We start from the raw sequence: 18,642 nt of genomic DNA, 5'->3' as shown, positions 1-18,642 counted from the left end.
GGTCCGACAAAGAAAAAACATAGATAGGCACTCCTTGTGCGAATGTGTAGTACAATCCTTTCCTTTACACCTTTTGCCCGTCAACATCAAGTGGTTACAAAAAAAAAATTAGCATAAAAGACTTTTACAAACTAAAAACAACAGTCCACGTCTTCTTTAAATGTGTTCGTACGGAAAATCTAAAACTTTCGTATTGAACGTGTACAGCGAGCCAAACAAACTGAGGTAAACTCACTGGTGATGAGTGTGTGTGTGTATATCGCTGGTAGATCAACTTCACCCTTGGGTGTGTGACAGACAAACCACGCCCGTTCTCAAAAACCTGGATAAAACCTTTGAAGTAAGGATTTGATTGGGTGATAGATTTGGAGTCACAGATGATGAGCTACTTCAGGGCTGTGATTGGTTAGAAAACATGCCATGTGACTCTAGTGCGACCAGTGGCGACGAAACGTTAACACACACACAAAAAAGGACTGCATGGAGGAGGTAGCGGGTGTGGGTGGAGGGAGGGGAGGGTGTGGTGTGTGTGTGTGTGTGTGTGTGTGAGAGAGGCGCAAGGGGGGGTACAGCACGTATGAGGTAGGCTTTTTGCTGTAAACAAAAACAAAAGAAAAAGACTTCTGCAGTGAAGGAGGAAGGAGAAAGAAGGAGTCTGTGGCAACACCAGGGAACTTCACACACACACGACACCTCGGTACAATAGCGACCTACAGTTAATCATCAAAAAAAAATCAAATACAAAAACACAAAGGAATGCACAACTATGTATAACTCAAGAGGTAGTTGCTAATATCAGTACATGAATGAGTTCCATATGTCCTTTCACCATTGCTTTACAGAGTTTTGAGTTCAGTCAGTGGATGATTCCCAAAAGAATAAAATACACTTTTTTTTTTTGGTTAATTCCCTGAGAACAGTTCATCATCCTGAGAGGAATTGTGTGTAAAAATGTAAAAATACATCGTTTAAAAAAAGGATGTCGTCCGTCTCCATAGCGATTTCAGTCTGGGGCTGTGCTCCTTGTGTGGTTTTTTTCCAGATCTTTCAATTTTGTTTTTCTTCTTCTTCTTCTTCTTCTTCTCTTTTGTACTCTTGTCATGCTGCATTGTTGAGATTGGTTTCAAACGCATGCACACATTCAAAACGCTGTACATAAAAAATGAAATAAAACGACGACAACAAAACAATCGCAGCACCGCACTTTCAGCGATAAGTCCCTCTTATTCTGAAAGAGCGGCGAGAACAAGCACTTCAAGCAAATCGTACTTTTAAATGCCTTCAAAAAAATAAAGCCAAACTCTTTGGTATAGGAATATACCCAAAGAAAGGTTGGTTGTCTTACTTTTAAAAAAAAACAAACACACACAAGCTAGTCTCAGATCATCATCATACAAAGTTATTTTGATTTGTCAGAACATTAAGAAACGACTCCAAAGTGACCCGACGTGAACTTTGTGAGGGGTCGACTCCGGATAAGCTCTTTTCACATTCAATACGGTCAGAGAAGAGTTGTTAAGGTCACAAATAAGTGCCACTAAAGCCATGCTTGGGATTCAAGTTAAACCAAAAGCAGCACGCGTTCTTTCTCTCTCTATCGCTCTCTCTCTCTCATAAATCAGGGTGGCAGTGATGGCATCCCTCCCCCTTCCGTCCCTCAAGAGGTTTCGGCCTTCCTTCGCCGGCGCTAATTGCGCAGTATAGGCACAGATGGAGGAACAGGTGGTCGGATCTTAACGCAGCTGGATACGGGAGAGAGCATGTAGGCTGACGTTCTGTGACGCTCTATTCCTAACAAGAAGTGAGGTATTAGGTAGAGCAGCTGTACTGACACTGTATGATACTACACCCGTGATACAAAGATGGGGTGCTCAGGCTGGACCCCTACTGTTTACAATACTTGATCATACATCTCCTTGTTCTGTTCTTCTTCTGTTATGTCTAGTATTGTTTTTTCATTGAGGAAAAATTCCCTACAATGGATTTAGAAGTAATAAATATTGTGTTGACTTCGCCTCAATTCACGCACGAGCACATCCACATTGTGTACATTCGGTGCACAGTGCATGAGAGGTGGGAGTCCAGTGGGTACTAAAGCAGGAAGTGGACGTGGACATGGACAAGAAATCAGTGTTGAGGCAGGACTTTGCTCTGACAGGCGCGTCGTTTTGAGGGGGCGTGGCTATAATCCAACCTGCTGTGACACGGACTTCCTGTTCATTTGTTCCAAGTGTTTTGATTCGAGTTTATACCAAGAAGTTGGGTTTGTGCGAGAAATATGTGGTTCGGCGTTAATTCGTGAAATCCACACACAACACATGTAGGTCATTTGTGCCATAGGTGTGTTTGAGACCCACACGATTCATTCTACATGATTAAACTGCTGCCACGCCTAAGAATGGAATCGTTTGAGTGGACGAACGTTTGCCGATGGTAGAGGGGAGGGGCCAGCTGTAGTTTTTGTGCTGTTTCCCAGGTGATGGCTGAATGAGTAAACAGAGGAGGAAGTCCAAATAAGGAAGACCAGCAAAGTGGTCCGAGTGTTAAACGGAGAGAGAGCAATCATTTGTTTTAGTTTTTTCTGCCCGACAACAAAGTATCCCAATGCCATATACTGGGCTGTTCATCATACATCAAGAGCTAATTCCTTATATTTCCACGACTTAAAGTTAATATACTTTCAATTATATCTCGTAGCTTCACATATATATTAATGACTTGTACTAGGATTTATACACGTAATGTTATTTTCAACTAATTAGGGAACAACCGAGATGGAAGTCTAGATGCTAATAGTCCACTGAAATACTGATTGATGTATTAACTTGATCTAGCTGAATAATATGTTTTCTTGTCTAATCTATTATAATAGAAAACAGAAAAGGTTAATAGTGTTGACTAGCATCCAGGGAGAAGAGGCGCGCTATTCGTTTGCCACCGTTTTGCTGTCTATCAAAGTCTCTCACGCAAACACACACACACGCGCTCGACGATCCGGCGATCCCGTCTAGTTCTCGTGTAAGATGGAGGTAAGTAAGCGGTGTTTGAGGATTTCTGTGGCCTTCGGTATTGTAGAGTAAAGTCTTTAGCAGCTCGTCGTCTTTGAAAAATTCCCTCTGGAATCCATGCATCTTCACTAAACGTCTACAGGCCCACGGAAAAAACAATCTGTCCGTCTAGATCGTTATCGTGTAGCGACTCTTCCGCTCTTGGAAGTCTTTTCTTTTCTAGCTGTGTGCGCTGCAATGGATGCATCGTGATTTTTGGAATGCTTGGGCCTGCTGGATAGAAATGTGTGGCTTCAAAATTCCCACCCGCCCTGTAACTAAGGACACAACTAGAGCGAAAAGAGCATTCAAAATGGCCGACACTTAGGTCCAGGGGGAGGATGGGCGAAAGAAAAACATCCAGAGTTCATTCCACATTATTTCACTCTTGAGCTGCACTGGTTGAAACAAGAAACAGAGTGGTTCCCTGCAGTCACTATGACAGCGGTTGGTTGCCATAGCTGCACCAGACGACTGCAAGTCAGTCAGTCACACACATTCATGCACGTCCGTACCCCGTTGATCGTTGCCATAGCTGCGCTGGTTTGAAAAACAAAATAAAATCAAACTATAAAGAAAATAAGACCTCCCATGTTGTTTCACAGGTGTGAGGTAGATGTGGGGGTGGGGGTGGGGGGCTTCAGGTAGCCATGATTGAGGGGAGACAGTAGGGTCAAGGGTTAGGGGTGAAAGGTTCACCTCTACAGACAAGAGTTTCAGGATTTCCTCCACCTTTGGGTCCGGGGGACACGGTGTGTGTGAGGCTCTTCGGGGGAGGAGGAGGAGCCTTCCAGAGGAGACGAGCCCGAGCGCTCCTCCTCCTCGGGGGGACAGAGGTAGGGCCCCGTCCCTGGGCTGGAGGCCGAGGTAGACGCATATTGGTCCTGAGAGCCTGAGGCAGGCGCCAGCGCCTTGTGGGGACACTGAGCCACCATGTGCGTGATGCTCTGGCAGTAGTGGCATTTCTTTGGCTGGGGGGGCAGGCCACACTCCTTGGCGTGGTGATCCAAACCTCCACAGTTATAACAGCTGCACAGGAGAGAAAAGGTAGAAAGAACCATAGAATCATACGCAGCAGAAACAAGAAGCAGAAAACTCACAGACTCATTTAAAGACACCATCTTCTAGCTCTATATCCATAAATGTGACTCCTGTCCGACTACATATCTCAAAATAAGCACCACATAAGGGGGAAACAGCTGGATCTGGGCTAAATTGCAACTGGTGGTCAAGATTTGTATGTTAGTGTTTGAGAAATAGGCAAAATGTTAACAAATGCCTTATTTAAGCTTTATGCCAGATCTGCCTCAACCCCTGCGACGCAAAGACCCTCATCAATCACCACTAGAGGGCAGTATGACACACACTATAGCTCTGGCCCCAGCGTGAGCTGCAGTCTGTGGCTTTGTGATACACTGATTGTGCTTTAATATGACATAATGGCTGCTCATATGACTGTAAGAAAGAGAACGCAAAGGCAGGCGATGGAATAATTGAAGCTTGTGATGTTTCTCTTTGTGGCTTCTGGCCCCATAGGTGCTATTCTGCAATAAGTGTGTGTGTTCGCTTACAAAACAAGATTACTGAGTTTGCTGAGGTAACTGTTTATTAAAACCCACAACATGGCTTGCTGGGTTTGTTCAGCATAGCCAGGCCAGTAATAAGGCAGCATGTAGTCGGACCCCCAGGCCAGAGTCTAGACCGCGAGAACAACCGTCACCGTTTCGGAATGTCACATGGATCAGTTCGACATATTTAGGAGCCTCAAAAAAAACCCTTGACAATACGGCTTGTTTTTCTCCTGAAGAACCTGAAAGCGGCGGTGAGTCAACGGCTCGTCGTCGCTGCTATTTGCATTTGAGAGCAAGTTTACCGTCACAGAACAAAACAAGTGCGCCCGTAATAGATGAACAATCGATTCGTACACAGCAGAAGATGACAAATAATGAGGTTTAGCTGAGGTGAGAGAGACATTCAGCTCCATCTCCACTGAGCTGAGAGTGTTTTTTTTTTAAAGTTCACCATCCAATTAAAAGCAACTGGCAGAGCTGGGACTGACCTGGGGTGACTTTTTGTTTTCACGTATCAAAAAGATTTGCATTTTCAAATAAACATCCACGCAGACGTTTCTCAGTAATTACACATGCAGGTGAGACAGCTGCCCCCAGAAAGTGAGGAAGACTCTTCAGATGTGATTAGCAAGTGTGCATCCTCACAACCAACAATGAGGTGACAGAGGCTCGTAGAGAAAAAGACATTTTTAGGGGAAAAAGGGTAGAAAGATCATTTCTATAAGGTGATTCTATTCTATGTGATCGATTCATTTGTCGGTTCTTGAAAACAACAAAATCCTGGACACAAGCCTGAAATCATATCTGTACCAAAATCTAATGGGTCATGACACACCATTGCACTACGTATCCTTTAACCTGGTTGAAGGTGTATTGAGTAATCCTACGAACAAACAAAAACGGACATAAGCAGAAACCGAACCTGAGTGCAAAGGTGAACATTTTAGAGAGGATTAAATAACATGGATGGATTTTAAATCAGTAATCAATGAAGCACAGGAGCTTTGATACACACATCCATCAAGTACCACAACACGGTGGTGACTATTACACAACCACAGGGACGTTTACAACCAAACTCTCAATAGACGGAATTAGAAAAGGTATCAACAAAAAAATCCTCGATCTCACAGGAACGTTCAGACAATCTCTCGACGTCTGAACGTTCTGTTCATGACCGACATCAATCACTACTTCACCTCTCAAATAATGAATCCCTTATTTAATAGAATTACAAGACCCTTCGACATAGAAGTCGTTGTTTCTTTCTTGAGGTATGAGCGCCTGAAGAGAGAGCGTTCTACTCGTTCGCACTGGTCGGTTGCGTAGTCCTGTGACCAGCAGGGGTCAGGACATTGTAACGGCTCACTAAATCAGATGACATCACAAAGATATCTGCGTTCGTGCATCCAACACTGCCTCGCTGCCACCTTTAATAGAAGGTAGGAGACGGTTGACCTAACACGGATCAATTATCCCAAATAGGCTGAATAATTCAACTGTGTAAGCCAATCAGGGAGCCTCGTCTCCCAGATACTGTTTCCTAAAGCGCTTCTTTTCACACCGCCGAATGTGAAAGGCACCGAGCAGCTGTGACGCCACAACACACAGACGCAGCAGGTTGTATGTAGTCACAGGATGCCTGCTCACAGACGTGGATACAGTATGTAGTGCAGTCTGTCTGGCAGGGTTTCCTATACATCACACCAAGGCGCCTGTCAGTGGAACACAACCACCTCTTCTCAAACCATCAGGCGGGTTTCAAGACGCTCCATATGGTTCCCTCGGGCAGATTTTGAGCAAAGCACCCTCCAGGATTTTTACAGAGGACAAAGCGAATGATTGAGCTACTGCAGCATTGAAATGCATATAAGCCCGATCCATCCCTGTGCAAAAGCCTCCTCTAATGTAAAAGCTGGCAAATTGATTTAAAATAGTGGCAAGGGCAGGGAAAGTGCCCTATTCAGTTCCTTATTGTGGTGCACAATAACCATAGCAACAGGCATGTACTTGGGTAGGATGAATAGATTGAATCTATAATCTGAGCCCACTCACTCTGGTACATATAAAGTACATATATCTTCTATACGTTCCACTCGTGCAATATTGCTACCTGGAAAAAAAACAAACACCGACACTGGTGAGGCATGAAAGCCTTCGTTTGAACGTGACAATGTGCTGGAAACACAGGGAAGAGAGTCGCAGCACACAGATATCATAGCAAAGATCATTCCCACGTGAACGTAAACTCACCGGTCTCCCTTTGGTTTGCGTTTCTGGAGCGGGACCTTGCCTTTGGGTCTCCTCTCGCTACCTGCACAGGGTCCCCCGCCAGGTCCCGTCACCCGCAGGGACTCCAGGCCCTTGGAGGACTTCTTGTAGGTGAACTCCACCTGCTCCACCTCCTTTAAACTGCGGAAGCCCTCCATCACCAGTTTGCTCTGCGGAAGGATGAAAAAAAAGCGAGAACCTGAAATTTCCGTTTCATTGCAAAAATACAAAATGTCTGTATGGTTTTGTTCAAATTGGTTCCGACAATTTCAGTAATCCTGCTACCAAACACACACACCGTCGGGGAACTACAGCTTGATTTTGCTGAGCCGAATAATAAATACACATCAGGATGACAAATTAATCATTTCATATCTGACTTACAACATCCTAATTTCCTCGTATATGGGTCGAAACATTGGTCTGGATCCCTTTGTGTTGAGCGCTGTAGGCTTAAAGTCGTATTCTTCAGCTATATTTCACCTTCGCTGGCTTTAGGGGATATTTTTATCCCTTCAATAATACTGAAAGCTGACAAAGACTCCATGGTTTCTCACAAAGGGAGCTTCAGCGGTGGTCATGGTGGTTTTTTTCACTTTCTCACACACTTCCACGTCCAGCACCGTTTTTGCTTCTCTTCATCTTGCACGGCGTAAAGGTCCACATTATTCTTCATGTTTATATAAGCCCGCACCCTTTTTACCCAAGTTAGTATAACTGTAGAAATGAATGGCGGCGGACTATTCATCGCTCCGAACGCTCGATACAATACTCATTATTGAGACATCCGCTCTAATTCGCGTCACGTGGGTATGAGAAACATCGTGTGTAACGTAAAGGAACCGACTCTACGTAATCTGCACCAACTGCCATGATGGTCACAGCAGAGAGATTATCTCAGCGAGTCCTTGCTACACTCCCTCTATCTGCTTTTTCGCAGAGGCACCACTTCCTATTCTTTCTGTGGGAGGGGAGGGGGGGGAGGAGACGAGCGTGTCACACCCATGCAATCATTTCCTTGTGCACAACCACCATTCATCTTATCTACATGATCGGAATTATTGATTTAGTTACTACATAACCTCAGGGCAATGATTTATGTCTCGTTGATCGCGCGGAGCCAACAGCCGACGGGCGCTCTGTCCATGACCTTCACGAATCGCACCGAGCCCTGCAGATCCCAGCATAGGTAAACATACACCCACATGAGCATGCGGCATACAGAGCAAACCCACCTCCTATAACGCCTATAAATAACACACGCACACACACACACACGCGCGCACACACGCAGGGAATCTGTGAATGCAGCAGCGACTGTAAAGACAGATATGTAGGAGACGGCAGGAGGGAGAGAGAGAGAGAGAGAGAGAGAGAGAGAAGAAAAGTCTTATAGTGTCCTCTAATGTCTCCTAACCGTGGCAATGACAGAAAGCATGATATGTTTGCTTTGTCTATAAATGCAAGCGAGAAAAAAGAAGAAGGTGAGAATAACAGAGTTAAACATCAGGAGTGTGTCTGACACACAGCGTGAGCCGCAGGCAGGTTAGAGGTTTTGATTTGATGAGGTTAATTCATCTCAAGTGTTTGTGTCCATGCCTGTGTAATTAGAAAGAGAATGGTCGAATTTGAAAGAGGAATATTTTCACAATAAAGTCAATCTATATATTTATATATTTATACTCCTTTCACAGGTTAAGCCAGCCTGACAATGCTTCAATTCTGTCAGAGGAAGATTCTTTTCCAGATGGATTCAAAGTCATTTATTTGCACTTATTTCACCTGTGTAGTCAAAGTAATGAAGAAGAACAGCCAGGATTTTAAAGCACAAAGCTTCTAGGTGTTCAAATCATTTATCTGTCCACCTCAAATTCAATCAGTTTTAGGCTCATTTAAATGAAAAAATACATGCAATAGAGCTGCATGTGTTAAATGTAAGAGTAGCTACTTAAAGACTTTATGTAACTATTTATAACACATTTAAATTTAAGCAAAAATAATAATCTTGTGCTCTAACGATAATATTTGAGTCTTCCTCATTAATGAATGCAGATCTTTCTTATTTAGTTTTTTTGCAGTCATAATTGATTTCATTTAATGTCATAATTGTTATGTTGTATTTGCAAGTGGATATTTGTAATTAGTGTAATTAATTTGTAATCATTAAGGATGAAACGTTATCCAAAAAGCCATAACTAAACAATACAATAGCAGCTGATGCTTCAATGTCACTGCGCTTTACTCAAGTCAGCATTTGCTATTTTTATGCTGCCAACGTTTAGATATTAGGCACATTTCTACATTAAAGAAAGAAGGAAAATCTGGCAGAAACTATAAACATGAAACTGAGAGAGTATCCTCCATTTCTGAAGGTTTTGGTGCCGGTTTGGCTGGATAAGGATCAGAGAATGGACGCGAAAGAAAGAAAGCTTCTACACAGCAGATGTGAGAGAGAGAAGGAATGAAACAGGAAGGACAGCGAGGTGACTCACAAACGTGTGACTGCGTAGCCAATAAACATCGATCTCCAGCGGCTCTGCAGCAAAAACATTACAACAGAACGCAAAGACTCAACGCTCAGTAGCAGCGTTTGTTTGTTTGTATACAGCGTGCGTCCCCATTATCCAGTAAACAAAACCAAACCTGGATTTCTGTTTTTGGAATAAACTAAAGGGAACCTGAAGCAAACTGAAGCCGACACGTTCAAATTAAAATGCTGATTGATTTTATGTTAAACATTACTGTGCTAATCAAATGACTGAGAGGCATTCCTGCGGCGGAGATCAGTCGAAATACAAATAAAAGCGAAACAAAAGCCTCCTGAATAATGATGAAGACTGATGGGCTGCTCTCTGGATCTGGGGGGATATGTGCTCGCACGATGCCTTTTCCTGTTCCTCTCCTGTCTTCAGTCTACAGGCAGCCCTGTCTCTCCAGGTCAAAGTTGACTGGTTTGTCTCAGTACCCTACCCCCCAATGCACTGGTGAGGAAATCACACAACCCCCCTTTGTTCTGCCGAAATACAGGAAAACACTCACGTTTCCCATAAATAGGATGTGTGCTATCATTTGTGCTTATTGCCACTTGCCTTTGGATATCAAATTTCACATTAGTATAATTCTTCCTTTTTTTTTTGAAAGTACGGGCATCCAAGCAGCATGGTCCGCCACAAAATTACGTAATAAACACAGCATGTGGATTTAAGTGTGTGTGTGTGTGTGTGTGTGTGTGTGTGTGTGTGTGTGTGGCTCCGTACTAGTGTGTGCATGTGAAAAGAAAAAAAAATCAGAACCTGTAACCCGAGTTCCCTCCTCAAGTGACCTGGTGGGTGTCCTGACCGGTTTCAGTTTACGCACAGAGGTCAGGAAAGGGCAGCAGGGAGGGGCGGGGGGGCGAGAGAGAGAGAGAGTGAGATAGAGAGAGAGTACACAAAATGGAGGAGTGGCCCAGAGCAGGGGTGGGAGGTATGGGATGGAGGGAGGGAGGGGGTTTGGTTCGTGGGGTGGGGTTGGGGGGGATCCATGGAAATGCCTCCAGCGCATTCTGTTCAGCTCCAATGGAGGAGCAACTCCTGATCAGTGGCTGGACTCGGGGGAGCCCAGGAACAAAACCCCCATTTGATCAGGAGCCCCACAGGTCAGCGGCAGAAATCCGGAGGTCAGTGGTCTAACCATCCCAGCACCACCCCCTGCCCCACTGGAGGACCACACCAGCACCCTGCCCCCGCCGCTACCGTCTTACCCCACCTCCCAGACCTGGAAGAGGGCCACCGAATCCTCAAGAAACTGAGCCCAACCCAACGGACGCGGCCGACGTATTCCAATAATACAAAAGACGACTTGGCTTACGCTAACAAGCTTGTTGAATGTAATAAATATCTTTGTTGCGCCGGGTATTTATTTCTAACGGTGCGTGTGTGTGTGTGTGTGTGTGCGCGCATCTGACTGTATGTATAGGAAGGAGCCGGCGATCAATAGACTCCCAACATCCTGGATAGAAATAGCCCTCCTTTTCATCAGCCAGGCCTTTGTCATCACCAGACCCGGCAATCAATACAGGAAGTCAGGGAGATGGGAATGCGGAGAGGATACCCAGCATCCTCCAGCCCTCCGTGGTGACCGCCGGCTCTGGAATGGCTAATTATGCGACGCTTCACATCCGAGGTGGCCCGAGTGTGTGTGTGTGTGTTGAGCTGCAGAACGTGCGGGCCGAGCGCTGGCAGCGAGGAGGTGAAGGCGAAGGAGATGGCAGCCACCATGTGGCGTGGTGCCATTAAGTAGCTTTTTACACACAGGAAATGCTAAGTGGACAAAGCTGGCCCAGATCAGCTCAGATGGACGTAACCCAACAGGACGTATATAAACCAAAGAAGAAAGGGGAGAGAGAGAGAGAGAAAGGGAGAGAGAGAGAGAGAGAGGGAGAAACACATGTGCACACACACACACGCACGCCTGCGCGAACCACCAACAGAGCAGGCCTTATGACGCTAACACCCCGGCCCTCCTCAACACATTGTCATTAGTGGCCCTGACCTTTGACCCGTGCCCAACCCCCATCAAACACTTAAGAGCCTTCATGTTTCCCCTGCCTCAAATTAACAACATCCAATGCCCCCGATTATGACTGGGGCAAATATTTGATCTAGGGGAAGGAAGCACTAGATCATCTCGCTACTTCTATCAGCATGAAGGAGGAAATGAACCTTAGTGAGGTGACGGGTGATAAAACGCACAACTCAACCCAAACACACAACCACGTTTCAGAAAGTGCTCTGCTGTCATTCCCACGAGTCAATATCCACCAAGGGACAAAGTCACATCCAAATCTGGGGAATAAATACCAAGCTAAAGGTACCAGAGCTAGCTAGAGGGGCGCTTAATTAGAGCTCATACCTCCACCAAGACCCAACAAAGCCAAATGAGAGAAAGAGAAAAACCTACTATAATAACAAGGAGAAGAAAATGAATCTGAACCCAGCTGCACATTGATTGATAAATATGGCTAATTTTTGTCACTGCAAGTAGTTAACTAATTTCTAAAAATTAATACAAATATCGGAAAATGGCGATATTCTTGCTATACAAATATTGTTCTGCATCCATTTCTGTCACTATTGAGAGATACGTCATAGGAAAGACGTTTGCACACTATTGAATCAGCATCATCTCAGCTCCACGTTAGAGGGTGCGGGTGTCCCTCCTTCCATCTATCTATCTATCTATCTATCTATCCATCTCTCTACACCTCTGTCTGTCTCTGTGCCTTTCACTCTGGAATTTGAATAGCTGAGCTGAATGTCAAACCCATTACTGGCTGATTCAGTTTGTGTTAAAGAACTCAGTTATCAGCCAAAGTAAACTCTAAAGATATTCACGTGGGCTTCATAAGATTTACAATTCAAATTCAGATTTTCTCGATGTATGTATCCCCATTTGTCAGGGTTTGCTGTGGTCCTTCTGGGGGCCGGGGCCTGGCACGGACCCCCCCTCATTTTAAGCCAATTTAACTGAAATCTATACATTTTGGACCATCGACTATACTTTGATTAAATGCATACAGGTGCAGGTGGATTGGTCAAAGCCATCTTACAGTGAATCCATTACACCATGTAACAAAAAGGAATCTTACATTGCATTGACACCAACAAAAAAAACATATATTAGATAATTTAACAACAGAATTCATAGAAATATGTGTCACTTGCACATCTCTAAGCCATCTTGTGAGCCTTGTGTTACCTTCTTGTTCTTGTTGCCGTTAGAAAACCTTTCACAAATGTAGGTCTATTATACCGGCAGTATATCGGAAGACCATGAACTGCCGATCCTACTCCACTCTAATGTACGCTTCAGAAAGTCGACAACCATTTGAAAGGAACTTGTCATTCACATATGATGTTCTTAGTAAGACTTTAACGGCGTAGGATAGCTTTAATATGGGAGCACTAAGCCAGGCGTGGGGAAAATACTTGAGGGTGTAAAAAACAGGAATAGGGGCGTTTAAAGCCCCGGCGTGCCCCTGCAGTGGGCACTGAGGACACCTAACTGTCTTTTTCCGGCTCTGCTTTCTTCTCCGTTTTGTTTTATTTTCGTTTCCTTTCAAGGCTTGGGGGCTGCGGGAAAATCGCTAAGCCGTATAAAAGAAGACCAAACCCTGTGAGAGTAAAATGTAACATGCTGTATTTCTCGATTTTCTTTTAGAAATGGAAAAAAATGCAAAGAAAAATGCAAAGAAATCATTTTGGTTCAATTAAAAAAAACCTGGTTATCAAAAACAAATCCAGCCTGTTTGAAGTTGATAAAAACACATAAAAATAAATGTCAGAGCACAAACATTACCAAACAGTCCACTTCCACCCGGATGAATAGCCGAGCCGGACTGTGCAGCCGCTCCCTTTGTGTTTCAGGTGAAGTGCGACTTGTTTTCAGCTCCGCTCTTGCATTCTAGTACACCACCTTTCCAATTACCAATCATCGCCGCCGTATGTGGCCGAGCTCCTCAAAAGGAAGTCACATGACTAGTCCTCCTTCTTCCTTTGCATTTTTTTTTTTTTTTGATGTGCAGAAGAGAAAAGGGGGTGGTAGCGGGATAGTGTGGCTGCAGGAGAGACAAAGCCTGATACTGGCTATCTGGAGGCAGGGATGGGTGGGGCCTGCATGCCAAACGGTGACACGGACCAGAGGTTAATCTCACTAGGGGCCCACTTTAACCTCGCTACACAAAACACACACACGCTCACGCGCGCGCACACAAACCATGGAACATCTTGCAGAGGTTTGCATGAAGGCATTATGAACCTGGTGGCGGGAGCAGAAAGTAAAAACCTCACTACCCCACACACACACACACAAACACACACACACACACACACACACACTCACTCGCGAACAGGGGCTCCGTAAATTGAACACACACTCCGAAGGGTTCGGAAGAATAGCGGCAGCAGCAAACTGTTCAACATTTCAAACTGATTACCGACAAAGGGCAAGCAGCCCCCCCCCATACACACACACACACCCCTCACCCCTCACTCACAACCCTCCTGCCTTTTTGTCTTTAAAGAAATTCCTCTTTTTAAAGAATGCCCCAGGAGAGAGAAAGAGAGAGAGAGAGGGAGACAGAGAGAGAGAAAGAGAGAGAGAGAGAGAGAGTGCACACCCCCACCACCACCCCATGTCCCAGCAGGAACTCATACACACACACACACGCACGCATGCATGCATGCTTTACACACACAAAAACAGAGTTCAGGTAGGAAACGTTTCCCAAACAGATACAGTGTAAGTGTGTATTGGTGTGTGTGTGTGATCATTAAGGGTATAGCGGATGGAGAAGCTTCATTACACTCTCTCCCTACATTCCTCACAGGCACTCTCACTCACACACACACACCTTCCAAAAGGAAGTGATCAGATAGGCACTCTGATGAAGAGGCCTCCCAGGAAGAGCTTGTGGTCGGGCGTGGACCCTCTCGCTGACTCACACACACAGACGCGCGCATACACACACACGCACGCTCGGCTCTCTCCAATTCGCCCTCCCTCTCTTACCTCCTGCTCTTCCACTCACTCGTCTTTTTCCGACCTCTCTCATGTTTTCCTGCTTGACTATTACTACAGCCCCCCCCCCCCCGACCGCCCACATCCCCCCTACTTATTTTTCCCACATCCCTCCTCTTTCCCTCTCCTAGGGAAAACTCCTCCTCTCCCTTCTCCAGGTTCCTCCTGTCCTCATGCTCACTCTGTCCTTTCCCAACGCTCTACTAACCCCCCCCCCCCCCCACCACCACCCTACCCCGTTCCCTCAGCGCTGTGCAGAAAATAAATGACATAATATCATAAACATCTGGAAAAATATTAATAACATTGACTTCCTGAAGCAGGTCTGTTTGTTAGCAGGAATCACATTTGATTTCGGATCGTCTGTCTTGCATACCAGATGACTCATTAGGCTTATTTGGTCAATGTTTCTGAGGCTAAACATTTACCAAAATACACCAGCGTCAATCGATGGTCCTTAGACTGTCAAGAGAGTGACGGAGAGGAAGGAAGCGGCGAATGACCGACTCAATAAATGTGATAAACGCGCGTGTGTGCATGCATGTATAGTTGTAATAGAACAGCTTGCGTTGCGTTCAATGTAACAGTTGCGTACATGTGTGCATGAGTGTATACCGTACTGGCCTCTGCCCTCCAATCTGCAAACCCGCTGAGGCAGACGCTGTTTATTTGACCCGTGCTCGGCTCTTGAAGCCATTTTTTTTCCCCTTGATCCACTTCTAAAGAGACGTCGTCCACCCGGGGTGTGTGTACGTACGCAGAGCGTGCGAAACCAGCAGAGCCACTATGCGAACGCCTGGACGCAGAACGGGCCGGGGCGAGCCGCTTTCTCATTTTACGACAACCGCATCAAAAACTGGCTGGAGAATCAGGTTCAGTGTATCGTATGATGCCACGGTGAAACGAGTGAAGGTCCATCAATATAGTTCAGTCAAAAAGGGCATTTTTAGTACACTATGAAATCATTCTACAAGGGCAAAATTGAGATTTGACGGACCTGGATTTCTTAAACGTATTGCTTGAAATGTGAAGAGGACGCAAACAGAATCAGACGGTGAGAACAGAAAGCAGGGAGTCGAGCCTGTGACCTCACATGGAAGAATCACCTGAACTTCCACACCAATGCCACACAATGAACGCTCACAGTGGACCCATCATCCTTTATGCCACTGAGCCTACATCCAGAGTGACATCTGACCCCCTGCCCCCCCACCGCCATCACACCAGTTTAGCATAATATCCACCTCTAGTAGGGGAGGGTGTGTCAAATGAAATGGTGAAAATTACTCTCCTCATCCCGTCGTTCCTCTCCGAGTCTCTTAAAGCCGCTTTATTGGACTGTAAAAAGGACGATTTAACAGGAGAGAGAGGAGCTGAAAGAGGGAAAGACTCAACTGCTCTTTGTTTGCTACGGCGTGAAAAAAAAAGGAAAATAAGGCCTCGGAAATAAACTCAACGCACAATAAATCAAGTAGAAAACAGGCCGGTTCTTGTGTTTCACCTCAGCAGCGAGTGCGAATGTGAAAGTGTGTCCACATCACCCAGGCACAGGCACACACACACATACACGCACACACACACACAATGGGAGGGGAGCCACATTCTCTGCATATAACCTTGTGCACATGAGTGTGAGCACGCTTTCCGACATGTTGGCTGCCTGGAAGAACGCGCGAGATCTGATGTGCATCAAAGGGCCGGATGTGAAAAAATAAGGCAACAACTGTGTCAGAAAGGAGTGTGTGTGTGTGTGAGAAAGGAGGAGGGATGGGGGGTGAGGGAGAGGGGGGGGGGGCAAACTGGTGTGTGGTTTACAGAGGAAACTTGACATGTTTTTTTCAATCCTAAAGACAAACGTGGGATTACACAGTAACACGTTGTGTGTAATGCAAAACATCCGGGATGATACCAATGTAACAACCCAGAAGAACCTTCACAGACAAAACCAGAACCAGAAGAGGATCAGGGACCAAGACTGGAAAGTAAAGTGACAGAGAGATGGTGGGTGGGTGGGGGGTTCAGGGGGGGGAGGATATTTGTAACCTTTAGGGTGTCTTTTCCAGGTTTTTTGGGGGGGTAAACGGGTGAGGCCAGGGAGGCGCAAACGCATCACTACCGAGCAGATGTTACTTACTTGGTGGACGAAAACATCCAGAGGGGGGTCGACGGGGCTCCCTTCGCTGTGGGTCATTGAGATAAATCCAAAGCCCATTCGGACGTTGAACCATTTGCAGAAGCCCGAGCCCGACAGGAACTGGGGTCGAGTCCGGTCCTCTTGCTCGGTGGACTTGGCGAGGTCGTCTCCGCCACCTTTACCCGGCCCTCCTAAAAACACAAGGGCCACATGGGAAGAAGACAGGACATGTTATAAGGTTCGGTGATGGCCACTTTTTCTCTCTCTCTCTCCCCCCCCCTGCGCGCTCACAGGTTTACATAAGTTTAATGGACTCTTCTTGGAGACGCGTGGGGGGAATCCCCTCCACTTGCTAATATAGGCTGTGCGAAGTTCATGGTCAGTAGAAATTTCCTAAACTACTATTTTCCAGAGGCGCGTGGCGGTGTGATCCGTTGTGCATCAACGCAAACATTCCCACCAAAAAAAGTACTTTGTGACAGATGATCTTCCTCTTATTCCTGCACAGACACGCTCACTCCGTGGAACTTGTGGATGTTTTTTTTCTTCTCGTGTGTTTTTTGGTGTGTGTCGTGCATCAATTGCCCGCCGCTAAAGTGGACTTGTGTGTGTGTGTATCAGATCTTAAAGGCAGGTGTACACATGGTTTCTCTAGCGGGCTTACAGAGGGCAGAATCGCCTCTTAACAATGCGTTCACAACCCGTGTTCACGCTGCGAAACGCGTTCGGGCTGTAGTGATCGAACACTGACGGTTTGACTCTTTTCTCTCCTTTTTTTGCCTCCAACATTAAACAAAAAAAGGTTTCTAACAACAATCGCGTTTGCACCTTGCTCACCCCCTACCTTCCACCACCAACCCGTCTCTCAGCCCCCCATCTTCGAGACAATCTAACAGCATTTAAATAGAAAATAATAGCAGAATAACCTTCGGCCATGTTTCCCCGCGGACCCTCTTCTGCGCCCAAGTTGCAATAGAGAAGCTTCCTCTGCGAAAACGGGCTGCTGTAGTCACCATTAATCCGACATCCTGGATCCCATCGCTCACCAATTTAGCTCGCATGGTACGGCGTGCTTTCTACCTTTCGATATTTGTGTCATCTCTCTCTCTCTTCCCTCCTCTACCTTCCTCACTCACACACACACTGCCTCTGTACAGCTCTCGCTCCCTCTCCCTCTCTCTGCCTCTCTCTCTCGCTCCTTCGCTCTCATTCGCTCTCGAGCTGGCTGTGCCCGTTCCCGTAGTGAGAACACGTGACTTTGTCAATTACATGCTTTCTTGCTACTAATTTCTACCTCCCCCCGAGATTTCAGGGGGAGGTTCACGGGGGTAGTGGTAGTGGCGGAATTGCACTCGCAACCCCCCGGCAGAATTGGGTCCAGCCCGGTTCCGTCACGCCAACGAACGGGTTTTTACATTTTCTGCAACGTCTCCACAGTCTGAAATTGGGGTCTACATTTTTGGAGGGAAAGGTCATTTGAGGATGAAATTCCCTCGTTAAAGTTCACAACAAACACTGACTACCCACAATATCTTAGCTAGTATTTTTGTAAAATATAAAATATTAAGTGATGTTTTTCTTTGTTTTTCCCTTTTTATTATTAAACAAACACTTATATATAAAGTCCTGTACAAAGTCATAACATTGCTATTTGTAATTTAATTTAGTTTATTTTAGCTTAGCTTTAGCATATTTTAGCTAAACTAAGAATTGACCCTGACAACAGTGCATTTGTGTTAAGGTTACTGTACTTTCTTCTACTTTAAAGTTTAAGGGGGGGAAAAGGGGAGTCAGGCTTACAAACAGTAGCAACAGTCAGCCAGCAGACTGTTCTGTTCTGTGTGTGCTGTGGTTGTTTTCTCTTATAACCGGCGCTAAGGGGAGGTCACCATTTTATTCACCCTAATGCTAAGAGCTTTAGAAAACTGCTTAAACTCCTGCAAAGAGAAAAGTCCATCTTAACAAAGCTACAAACCTGCTTTCTATCAACAAAATACACACTGAACATGACATTTGTTTGTTTAATATCATGTGTTTGAAGAACGTGTAACTAATTGAA

The 18,642-nt window shown here is 45.5% G+C and overlaps 1 protein-coding gene across 1 annotated transcript; it reads right to left on the bottom strand.

Annotated features, from left to right (window-relative positions):
- Window positions 1-3,763: 3,763 nt before the first annotated feature.
- lin28b (lin-28 homolog B (C. elegans)) lies at window positions 3,764-17,519 on the bottom strand. Its single transcript, XM_076165385.1, has 4 exons — window positions 17,510-17,519; window positions 16,584-16,774; window positions 6,872-7,059; window positions 3,764-4,076 (listed from the first exon to the last, which is right to left on the bottom strand). Exons 1-4 carry the CDS (start codon window positions 17,517-17,519, stop codon window positions 3,764-3,766), a joined length of 702 nt encoding a protein of 233 aa, XP_076021500.1.
- Window positions 17,520-18,642: the final 1,123 nt, after the last annotated feature.

The sequence above is a fragment of the Genypterus blacodes genome, unplaced genomic scaffold (assembly GCF_046128005.1).
Source record: "Genypterus blacodes isolate CSIRO-AG114 ecotype Tasmania unplaced genomic scaffold, CSIRO-AGI_Gbla_v1 ptg000143l_1, whole genome shotgun sequence".
NCBI lineage: Eukaryota > Metazoa > Chordata > Actinopteri > Ophidiiformes > Ophidiidae > Genypterus > Genypterus blacodes.
Note: the sequence above shows the minus strand (reverse complement) of the source record. Positions and strands in the feature narration are given on the sequence as shown.

Bases quoted from the DNA above. Each gene is read 5' to 3' on its own strand.
- lin28b (XM_076165385.1), bottom strand. The intron at 7,060-16,583 runs GTAAGTAACATC...ATCCTTCCGCAG, and splicing joins TGGATGTTTTCGTCCACCAA to AGCAAACTGGTGATGGAGGG. The intron at 4,077-6,871 runs GTGAGTTTACGT...TCTCCTGTGCAG, and splicing joins CGCAAACCAAAGGGAGACCG to CTGTTATAACTGTGGAGGTT.